Source organism: Panthera pardus, unplaced genomic scaffold (genome assembly GCF_024362965.1).
Source record: "Panthera pardus isolate Hobbes unplaced genomic scaffold, ASM2436296v1 HiC_scaffold_3, whole genome shotgun sequence".
In the NCBI taxonomy this organism is placed as follows: domain Eukaryota; kingdom Metazoa; phylum Chordata; class Mammalia; order Carnivora; family Felidae; genus Panthera; species Panthera pardus.
In genome coordinates this window covers 34,522,492-34,534,530 of record NW_026526876.1, presented here as the reverse complement: position 1 = coordinate 34,534,530, position 12,039 = coordinate 34,522,492, and the positions used below count along the sequence as shown (strand labels likewise).

The window sequence follows — 12,039 nt, the reverse complement described above, 5'->3', positions numbered from 1 at the left end:
CCAACACAGGCTTTGGGTTCATGAACTGTGAGATCATTACGTGAGCCGAAATCAAGAGTTAGATGTTTGACCAACCCAGGAGCCCCCTGGATGAGATTTTTCAATGCTGTGCATATCAGATACTTTGAAAAACACCCAAGATTATTGCTCCTGAAAGATACAGAATATCTGGCAGGCCACAACACATGGATTTTTTTGACCAAAATATTTTAAGATAATATAAAACTGTAACTCAGCCCATTGCTACAGGTTTAGAACAATGTGGGGCGCCTGGGTGGCTCAGTCGGTTAAGCATCCGACTTCGGCTCAGGTCATGATCTCACGGTCCGTGAGTTCGAGCCCCACGTCGGGCTCTCTGCTGACAGCTCGGAGCCTGGAGCCTGTTTCAGATTCTGTGTCTCCCTCTCTCTCTGGCCCTCCCCTGTTCATGCTCTGTCTCTCTCTATCTCAAAAATAAATAAGTATTTAGAACAATGTGTGATAGGAGGTGCAGCTGGTATTCAGAGACTTGTTTTTGATTTTTTTGTGACCTGGTAACCATTTTAATCTTTTGCCCAAATGTCCCATGAATAAAACAAGAGAAACAGAGTATGGGGTCAGTGTAATAGTTTATAAGTCTTTAGTGTCTTGGATAAGAGGTATTGTGAGGCCACAAAGTATTATTAACATAATCTACTTATCTCTAGATATCTTATAAATACGAATTAACTTGTAATCTTTTGTAGAACAAGTTAGGCATATATTATTAGAACCATTTTGGGGATGAGTTGGCTGTGAAGCTAAGTGCCAACACAGATCACAAAGCAGGACTGGAATGTATGATGCTTAACTCCTGAAAACACTGTCATCTGTTTGCTCATCAGGGAAAATCTCTTGACTTACTTTTTTTTTTTTTTAATGTTTATTCATTTTTGAGAGAGAGAGAGAGAGAGACAGAGCATGAGCAGGGAAGGGGCAGAAAGAGAGGAAGACACAGAATCCGAAGCAGGCTCCAGGCTCTGAGCTGTCAGCACAGAGCCCGACATGGGGCTCGAACCCACAAACCGTGAGATCATGACCTGAGCTGAAGTTGGATGTTTAACCGACTGAGCTACCCAGGCACCCCTTGACTTTTCTTAATCATAGATTTCCTCTACACGAATACTTGCTACAAAAGTTTAGGTATGCTTTAGTCCTTTCCAGAAGTGGGGGGTAGACTTAACAAATTCTCTAGGCCATTTCTATCCATACATTTCTTCCTCAAGAGTGTTATTGTATTCATGGCAAGAAACACATACCATTACCCTTTCTTGAGATTCTGTTAGGCCTTAGAACATTCATTATATAATGTGCATATTCTAGGTACTCGAAAATAATTGCATTAAATTAAACTTTAAGTTATGCAGCATAGATGTCTGCTTACCTCAAGATAAAGACGTTCATCACATTATCTTACTCTAATGATCCTATGCTAATTTTGCCCCTGATAAATTTAGTGTTTAGTTTCAAACATGCTTCAATATCTTTTGATGTTGTTCAAAATTTACATTCTACATTTCTGTTATCCAAGTTGGAACAGTATTTTTCTCGAACGTGAATGACGTTTGTTTTATAGTGATAATAGTTTTTTGGAGAATCAGTTTCTTTTTAAAATTTTTTAAATTTTCTATTTTTTAGAGGGAGAGAAAGTGGGGGAGGTGCAGAGAGAGAGAGAGAGAGAGAGAGAGAGAGAGAACCACAAGCAGGCTCCATGCACAGCACAGAGTCCAACTCCCAATGTGGGGCTTGATCCCACGATGACCCTGGGATCATTACCTGAGCCGAAATTAAGAGTCCGATGCTCAACCCTACTGTGCCACCCAGGTATCCCAAGAATCAGATTCTGGTGTGTTAATTCTTCCCACAGAATGGCTTCCCTGGTTTTGATAGTCCCACTCTGCTCTGAGGTGAACATTGGACCTGAGGAATGAGATCAGACACTATCTGAAGCCACTCTGCAGGGTCCCTTACCTCCTTGTAAAGGACTCTGATGACGGCTTAATCTTTGTCTGTTTGAAGTTAGAATGCATTTAGATTTTTCCTCCCTTCCCTCAGTAGAAGGAAGGATTCCTTGTGGAATCCTGAGGTTCTCAATACTACGGTATTATGTTAGAGTGAAGCACACAGACTCTGAGCCAGACTGCTTGGATTAGCATTCCAGCAATTCCAGTTATTAGCTGTGTGACCTTGAGAAAGCCAGTCACTCTCTGCCTTAGTTTCCTTATGTATAAAAAGAGCGTAATTAACAGTACCTATCTTATAGGGTTGTTTTGAGAATAAAATGAGGCTTAGAATAGAGTTTAAAGTGCTGGGTATCACTATTACTGATTCTTTCCTGGAAGTTATGTAAAAAAGTCCTGCATATACTTTGGTTTTTTTTACCTTTTATTTTGGTGTCACTTTTAAGAAATCATTTCCAAGACCAATGTCAAGGAACTTTCTCCTATGTCTATGGCCATATCACCGTGAACACGCCCAATCTCGTCTCCTATGTTTTGTTTGAGGACTTTGATTGTTTTAGGTCTTATGTTTAGGTCTTTAATCCATTCTGAGTTGATTTTTGTGTATAGTATGTGATAGGGGCCACTTCCACATGGGCCTCTTTTTACATGTGATATTCAGTTTTCCCAACACCATTTTTTTAAACATGTTTTTAAAGCTTTATTTTATTTTTGAGAGAGACAGAAACAGCATGAGTAGGGGAGGAGCAGAGAGAGAGGGAGACAGAGAATCCTAAGCAGGCTCCGCACTGCCAGCACGGAGCCTGATGCGGGGCTTAAACTCACAAACTGTGAGATGGTGACCTGAACCGAAACAAAGAGTTGGACACTTAAGTGACTGAGCCACCCAGGCGCCCCCCAACACCATTTGTTGAAGAGTCTACCCTTTCCCCATTATGTATCCTTGTCCCCTTTGTCAAAGATAAGTTGACCATATATATGTGGATATATTTCTGGGATCTCTACTCTCTTTATTGTGGTAAAATACACAGAACATAAAATTATCACCTTACCCATTTTTAAGCATACAATTCAGTGGTATTGAATACATTCATAATATTGTGCAACCACCATCCATCTTTATAACTGTTTTCATTTTGTAAAACTTAAATATACCCATTAAACAATAACTCCCCATTCTCTTCTCCCCCAGCCCCTAGCAATCACCATTCTATTTTTTCTCCCTATGAATTCCACTACTCTAGTACCTTATATAAGTGGAATCATACAGTATTTGTCTTTTTGTGACCGAATTATTTTACTTAACATAAAGACTTCCAAATTTCATCCATATAGAAGCATGTGTCAGGACTGCCTTCCTTTCAAAGGCTGAATATATTCCATTGTATGTTTATACCACATTTTGCTTATTCATTCATCATTGATGGTTACTTGGGTTGCTTCTACATTTTTAGTTATTATGAATGATGCTGCTCTTAACATGGATGTACAAATATCTCTTCAAGATCCTGCAATCAATTCTTTTGGGTATTTACCCAGAAGTGGAATTGTTGGATCGTATGGTAATTCTATTTTTAACTTTTTGAGAAAATGTCATACTGTTTTCCATAGTGGCTATGCCAGTTTGCATTCCTATGAATAGTGCTCAAGGATTCTAATTTCTCCACATTTTTATGTCTGCCATACTGTTTTATTTATTGTAGCTTTGTAATATATTTTGAAATCAGGAAGTGTGATTTGTCTTCTCTCAAAATTGCTTTAGCTATTAAGTTTCTTTTGTGTATCTATATGAATTTTAGGATTGCTTTTTCTGTTTATGATAAAAAATGCCATTGGGATTTTGATAGGGATTGGATTAAATCTGTAGATTGCTTTGGTAGTATGGCCATTTAAACATTATTAATTCTTCCAGTTCATGAGCATGGGATGTCTTTCAATTATTTGTGGGTGCTTTAATTTCTTTAATCAATGTTTTGTAGTTTTCTGTGTATAAGTCTCTCATCTCCAGAGTTAAGTTTTTTTCCAAGTATTTTATTCTTTTTGATGCTACTATAAATGGAATTGTCTTCTTAATTTTCTTTTTTTTTTTTAAGTTTTATTCATTTTTGAGAGGCAGAGAGAGACAGAGCATGAGCAGGGAAGGGGCAGAGAGAGGGAGACACAGAATCTGAAGCAGGCTCCAGGCTCTGAGCTGTCAGCACAGAGCCCAATGCGGGGCTCGAACTCATGAACTGTGAGATCATGACCTGAGCTGAAGTTGGACACTCAACTGACTGAGCCACCCAGGTGCCCCTTAATTTTCTTTTTTGAAAAATTTATTAAGTGTATAAAAATGTAACTGATTTTTTATGTTGATTTTGTATCCTGCCACTTTGCTGAATTTATTCGTTAGTTATAACAGTTTTTTGGTGAAGTCTTTAGGATTTTCTATACATAAGAGCATGTCATCTGCAAACAGAGACAATTTTACTTCTTCTCTTCCAATTTAGGTACCTTTTATTTCTTTTTCTTGCCTAATTGCTCTGGCTAGGAATTCCAGTATTGAATAAAAGTGGCAAGAATGAATATTATTTTTTATTCCTGACATGGAGGAGAAGCTTTCAGTTTATTTTTACCATTGACTATGTTATTACCTGTGGTATTGTCAAATATGGCCTTTTTATTATGTTGACTTACATTCCTTCTGTACCTAATTTGTTGAGCATTTTTATCACGAAAAGGTGTTGAGTTTTGTCAAATTCTTTTTCTGTATCTTTTGAGATGATCACATGATTTTTACCCTTCCTTCTGTTAATGTGGTGTATCACATTCATTAATTTGTTTATGCTGAACCATTCTTGCATCCCAGGGATAAATCCCATTTGATCATGGTGTATGATTCTTTTAATGTGCTGTCGGATTTGTTTTGCTAGAATTTTGTTGAAGATTTTTGCATCTAAGTTCATCAGGGATATTGGCCTATAATTTTCTTTTCTTGTAGCATCTTTGTCTGGTTTTGGTATAAGAGTAATTCTGGCCTTTTGTAAAGTGAGTTTGGAAGTGTTTTCTCCTTCTCAGTTTTTCTCTCTCTCTCTCTCTCTGGTTGGTCTAGTAAAGATTTGTCCATTTTATTTTTTCAGAAAACCAACTCTCAGTCTTCTTGATCTTATCTGTTTCTTTTCTAGTCTCCATTTCATTTATTTGTGTTCTAATTTTTATTATTTCCTTCCTTCTGCTAACTTTAGGCTTAATTTCTCCTTCTTTTTCTAGTTCTTTGATGTGTAAAGTTAGATTGTTTATTTGTGAACTTTCTTCTTTCTTGATATGGGTGGTTATCCCAGGAAGTTCCCTCTAAGTACTACTTCTGCTGCATCCCATAGGTTTTGGTATATTATATTTTCATGTCCATTTGTCTCAAGATTTTTTTTTAAATTTTCCTTTCAATTTCTTCTTTAACCCATTGGTTGTTCAGAAATGTCTTAGTTAGTTTCTAAATATTTCTGAATTTTCCAATTGTCCTTCTGTTATTGATTTCGAGTTTCATACTCTGTGGCCAGAAAAGACACCTGATACAGTTTCAGTCTTCTACAGTTTGTTAAGATGTGTTTTGTGGCCAAACACTGTGTTGCAGAATTCCACTTTTGCCCTGTCTAGTTCCTACATCTCTCTCTTTTCCATTCTACCTTCAAATATCACCATTTACAGTTTGTTGTTGTTGTTATTTTAAGGATGTATTTGGCTCTTCAATTTCTTATTTCCACTCTATGAGCAAGTTGCACTCAGGGATTAGATTTTATACACTTTTATTCTCATTGCCAGCACTTAGCAAGTGTGCATAACAAGTGTTTATAGATGGAAGGGGAAAGATTTAAAATTTTACAGAGATGTGAAAAAGACTCCAACCAGTTTGCCTGTTAAACTTACTCCTAACTTGTGAAGGCCACTGAATTAAACAGAAGAAATTAAAAATAAGATTCAGCTCCCATCTGGGGTATGTTTAAAATGCAAGGATTGGCCACAACCAGTGAAGATGTCTTGCAACAAGAAGAGTTTTTATTGAAACACCACCAGAGAGAAATCCAAAGAAATGCTACAATTCTAAAAATAGGTTCTTAAGTCACTGGAAGAAAAGCAGAAAAATAAGAGGGCTTTCACTTAGGAACCTAGCTTCAGGTTGGTATTTTAATTTAGGGGCTCTTCTTTGGGGGTTCAGGAAGGCACCCTCTGTTCACTCTTTATGTTGTTGGCTTTGGTGGATTTCTCTTCCACAGTGTGAACTCTGGATGAGAGAACTTTGCCACGAGGATCTATTTCTTCAACAATCGTTTTAACCATGGTGGTTTTAGATGAGTCTAAAATGACACATAAGAATTGTTAGAATTTATCAAATTCATAAAGGGGAAATAATTAACTCATAATTTGAAACATACAAGTAAATACCGGATGCTTAACACAGCTTTTGTTTACCTTTTCTTTGATTTCCTGGTCCTTCATAGCCTTTTGATTTAACACAAGAGCTGTAAAAATAAGAGAGCTTACATTAATTATTTCACTCTGTTTTGCTGAGGAAATTGTAAAACAAGGATTTAAGATGGGAGATCTCTGGGGACGCCTGGGGGGCTCAGTCTGTTAAGTGTGATTCTTGATTTCGGCTCAGGTCATGATTTCAGTGTTCATGACTTTGAGCCCTTCATGGGGCTCCACACTGGCAGTGTAGAGTGTGCTTGAATTCTCTCTCTGACCCTTCCCTGCTTGTGCTCTCTCTCTGCCTTCCTCTCTCAAAAATAAATAAACTTTAAAAAAAAGATGGGAGATATCTGGATTCTAAATAACACTAGAAGGAGTTTATGTACACATGACATGGGTCATAAATACTTTATCCCTGATTTCAAAAAAAAAATCAATAACCTTAAGATAAAATGTTTTCTCACTGGAAGTGGTACTTACCCATCCTCTCCATCTATCAGGCGGCAGTAGGTCTCAATTTCCTTTTCCAGGTGGACCTTGATGTCGAGCAGCTGCTCGTACTCCAGTTTCTGGCCCTCCGTCTCGGTTCGGACCTGGTGCAGCTGTTCTTCCAGGGCCCCGATCTGAGCCTGGATCTGGGCGAGCTGCGTGCAGTAGTTCCCTTCGGTCTCGGTCAGGGAGCACTCCAGGGACTGTTTCTGAGGATCAGTAAGACACAGTTCAGTAGAAAATGTCACAATGTTGTTTTAGAATCAGGCAGAGCACTTAAGAGACATTTAAAAGAGTTATCCTTACATAATGCAAATGACCATATTTACCCCAAAGAGTCCCCCTTGTTCAATATTAATCGTCATACTGTTGTTGTGTTTGAGAATGACACAGTTGGTGGTGAATGTCACTCATGTCCAGGAGTGTTAGCAAAGATGAACTTGTTTCTTCATAGGGCACAGTGTAAAGATCCCTCTACCCCACCAATATAGCCTATGCTTGTGGAGTCTGGCACAATTTGCCACATTCCCCAGGAAAAAAGTTCTCAGACAATTAGCTGCCTTGTTTCTAATCATGTAACAGCTTCCTCTCATGGAGATTAGCTCTTCTATTAAAAGACAATCCCCTAGTGAAATGTATAAACTTTCCAGAAGTAAAATGACCCAAAGGAAAGAATGACCTTTTAAATCTTTGAATGGTTTGACTCATCAGCTTGTGAATCCAAATGGGTTTATATAGGGTCTCTCCTAAAGAGGGATGCCTGCTATAGTTTTACATGGGATGAAGATAAGAGTGTCTTACTCTTTCTTCTGCAAGAATTTTTTGCAAAGTCCCAATTTCACATACATTCATACCCTCCTTTGTGGATCAACTCTAAAGGTTTGTTTACTTGCCATAGTGGAAAAAGTATAGAGGTGGGAGCTAGGAAATCTGGAGAGAAAGTTCTGGTTCCTTCATATTCAACTGGGGGACTCTGGGGAGACTCTTTGAATCTTAGATTGTTCTTTTGGAAATAATGACATGAATTATAAAGTCTGCCCTGCCCAAGCCCTAGGGTTATTGTGGATTCCTGTGGGGGAAAGTGCTGGGCCTTAATGAAAAGGTTACTATTATTATCATGACTGTTTAGCTTTATAGGCAACCTTCCCGCCTCTGCTTTGCTTCTTGTTTATGCCACCTAAGATGGAACTTGTAAGTACTCTTAATTAAGTGTTCCAAAGGAATGCTAGATGAGGAAGCTAGGAGAGGTGAAAAGGTATTTTTGCACTCCATGGAGAATGCTTTTTGATCTTTTGCCTTAGGAGGGAAGACTCAGTGTAAAAACGCTTTTCTTTTACGGGCACCTCAAAAGAATTGTACTTGCTAATTTCTAATGTTTCATAATTATGAGCATCTAGGTATACTTTCCAGGCAAAGAGGGGTTCTGCTGGGCAAAATGCAAAGGTGTCTTATTTCAAAGCACGGTCATTAACGGATAAAAACAAAACTAAGTAATATCACGTAGAAGAAGCACTCTTCTGATTTTTGCCTCAATTTCTGAAACAAATCTTTTTTGTACTTTTTACTGACCATTGCTAAGAGGGACTGAAGTTCAATCTCCAGAGTCTGAAGAGTACGTTTCATTTCCGTAAGCTCATTCCGAGCTGAGGTGGTGGCACCAGCATCGTCGGAGATCTGCTGCTGCAGCAAAGCGCTCTGCAAGGTTGGGGAGCATGTTAGGGTACAGCTTGCCTTGCATCAGCGCTCAGGGCCTGGTAAGCGCGCCCCCACGGGGTTTCACCTTCTCGTTGAACCAGGCCTCCGCGTCCCTGCGGTTCTGCTCGGCCAGGTCTTCGTACTCGGCCCGCATGTTGTTCAGCAGGACCGTGAGGTCCACCCCGGGCGCCGCGTTCATCTCCACGTTCACGTTCCCGCCTGCCGCGCACTGCAGGGCCTTCATTTCCTAAAAGAAAGGTAACCATGTTAGGAGCTGAGTATTTTCAAAGGAACTAGACAAGCCAGGATGCAGAAGATTAGAAGTGTTTTGTTTTGCTTTGTTTAAAAAAGTTTGTTTCTTTGGGGGCGGATGGATAGGAACATTTCAAACAGTCTAAACCATAGGGAGAAATCGACAAATTCCTTTTGGAATATTGACGTCAGACATCAGATTCGTCATCTGACATGTATTTTTCAATTTTGGGAGCGAGGCGGATTGTGGAATCGGGGGAGACGGAGCACCTACCTCCTCGTGATTCTTCTTGAGGTAAGCCAGCTCCTCGCTCAGAGTTTCCAGCTGGATCTCTAGGTCCGTTCTGCACAGAGTCAGCTCATCCAGGACCCTGCGCAAACCGCTGACGTCCGCGTCAACGCTCTGGTGAAGGGCCTGTTCGTTTTCAAACCTTAGGAAATAGTAGACACCTGCATTACCTTAGTCCCATCACTTTTTAGGTCATCATAAAACTCCAACCGTGCTTTGAGGTCGAACTGTTAAAATCTACTCAAAATTTCCGTTAGACTGCCCATAATGCAATGAACAAATTTCTTTGAAGCAAGAGAATAGGAACACTCGAAAATCTTTCATATGATCTTAACATTCACTTGTGTAAGTTCCTAAATTTCCCATTCAGCTGGTCATTCTTATACGCATTTGGTTTAAAACAAAGAAGCAAAATCAAACAAGTTAGGTGACCTCCAATAGCCTAAATTAAAGGGGTGGGGGGAATGTTGAGATAACCTTCTTTGGTTTCTCTTCAGCTTTACTTACTTTAGCCTGAAGTCATCAGCCGTTAGTCTTGCGTTATCGTTTTGCAGGATGATATTGGCATTACTGGTAGTTACAGAAATTATCTGATAAATGGAGAGTTAGTTAAGAGTGAGGAAATAATCTAAAAATGTCACATCCCCTTGAAATAAAGTCACCTATGAAATTATAGTAATCTTTCTGGCATTCTGTCTCTAATAATAAGATGATTCTTTTGGAAACGGGAAAGTAAGTCTGGCCTCTTTTACCACTTCACCCCACCTGTTAAAAAAATCCTTTCTATGGAAAAACTTATAAATAAATAGCAGGAAACATTGGGCAGTTTTTGATATTTTCATATCACAAAAAGCATAAACATGCATACCTCATACCAGGTATGGGTGAGCCATGTTCGGAGATTAGAATTTTAATATAAATTATTTTTAATATTGGGGTGCCTGGGTGGCTCAGTTGGTTGGACTTCCAACTTCAGTTCAGGTCATGATCTCATGGCTCGTGATTCAAGCCCTGTGTTGGGCTCTGTGCTGACAGCTCAGAGCCTGGAGCCTGGTTCAGATTCTGTGTCACCCTCTCTTTCTGCCCCTCTCCTGCTCACACTTTGACTCTCTCTCTCTCTCTCTCTCTCTCTCTCAAAAATAAACATTAACAAATTTTTTAATAAATTATTTTTAATATTAATAATGAACTTCTGAAAATTAGAAGCTGAGAGCAAAGCCCTGCTGTGTGTAACAGCATACACGTTTGTGGGTGCTCGTGTGGCTAAATACTCTCTGGGGTATTAACTAACCCTCACAACATTGTGTTTCTTACCTGGTTCCTGAGGTCATCAATTATTGGGAAGTATCTGCTGTAATCATGATCAAGACCACGGCAGGAACCAGGCCCAAATTTCTCATACCAGCCCTTGATCTTCTGCTCCAGGTCGGCGTTGGCCTCCTCCAGGGCACGCACATTCTCCAGGTAGGAGGCCAGCCGGTCGTTGAGGTTCTGCATGGTCACCTTCTCGTTGCCCGACAGGAGGCCGTGTTCGTTCCCCATGAAGGCAGTACAAGAGGCCGTCCCCGCTCCGAGCCCTCCGCCATAGCCTCCTGCAGGTGAGCTGCCCCCAAAAGCGCAAGAGAAGCCACTTCCAATGCCTGACACACCACATGCATTTCCAGCCCCAAAGCCCACTCCCCCGCTAGAGCCAAGCCGTCTGGATGCAGAAGAAAAGCGCACAGACATGATGTCCAGGCTGGAGAGCTTGTTCCTGGGGTGAAGCTTCGATGGCAAATGTTCTGCTCAAACAGTTGAGCTTGTCTTTATATACGCATTATCAGGGTGTTTCTTGATGAACTTTGCTACTCATAGCAAAATGGTGTTTGCCAGCTCATCCTGAATTATTCATAATTGGGTGATTTTTTTTTTTTTTAATGAACGCCTTTACCCTACTGTGTCCATTTCTGTAGGTGGATAGTTACCTTGGGGTTATTTGTTATCTCCAAAATAGGACAGGGAGGAGTATTATCAAGATTATTATAGTGATGCATTTCAAATTTAGTATGAGCAATCCTTCCTGTCCTCCAGGTTTCAGGACTATACAACTCCTTTAAGAATAAAAAAGTGTGATAGACAAATTTCTCTTTCCCCTGCTCAAACCAACAACATCATATATTTTTCCAGCATGCGAGGCATCATAGTCATGGTTTTCAGTGGATAATATGATCTTTCTTTCAGATGTATTGAAAATAATTTCAAGATCATGAGCTCATGGTACTAGAGGAAGGAGGCCAGGTCTTAAATGAAAATTGGGGAATTAAATGGACTCTTATTTGGCAACAGAAAGTCTTCCTTGATCCTTATCCCTCCTGAGTTACCATTTCATTTTTACTCGTTCTCTGTCTAAGCTCTTTTGCCACCCAGGTTAAATAAAGGTGTTAGCTAACGTCTCTGGGCCTAGTTTCCTTATCTTTAAAATGAAAAGACTAAAACTATGGTCTGTATGTGGCCTTTCTATTTCTAGATTTCTTGCATTTTTACATTTCTTCATTTCATTCATTCTTTTTTTTTTTTTTTAATGTTATTTATTTTTGAGAGAGAGAGAAACAGAGTGTGAGCAGGGGAGGGGCAAAGAGAGAAGGAGACAGAATCTGAAGCAGGCTCCAGGCTCTGAGCTGTCAGCACAGAGCCCAACACAGGGCTCAAACCCATGAACCGTGAGATCATGACCAGAACCAAAGTTGGACACTTAACTGACTGAGCCACCCAGACACCCATCTTCCTTTCATTATTTCTAGAAAAATTTTCTGCATTCACTTCCTCCACTCTTCTCCTCCTACTCACTCCTGAATTTTGGTCCCAGCACTTTACTGAAATTAACTCTTAAAGATTGCTAATTATCCCACA

General features: G+C 39.7%; 1 protein-coding gene across 1 annotated transcript; it reads right to left on the bottom strand.

Moving 5' to 3' along the window:
• Window positions 1-5,989: 5,989 nt before the first annotated feature.
• Window positions 5,990-10,952, bottom strand: LOC109247463 (keratin, type I cytoskeletal 27). The gene is made up of 8 exons (XM_019416101.2): window positions 10,465-10,952; window positions 9,658-9,740; window positions 9,136-9,292; window positions 8,695-8,856; window positions 8,484-8,609; window positions 6,906-7,123; window positions 6,426-6,475; window positions 5,990-6,310 (listed from the first exon to the last, which is right to left on the bottom strand). Exons 1-8 carry the CDS (start codon window positions 10,876-10,878, stop codon window positions 6,168-6,170), a joined length of 1,353 nt encoding a protein of 450 aa, XP_019271646.2. The 5' UTR covers window positions 10,879-10,952; the 3' UTR covers window positions 5,990-6,167.
• Window positions 10,953-12,039: the final 1,087 nt, after the last annotated feature.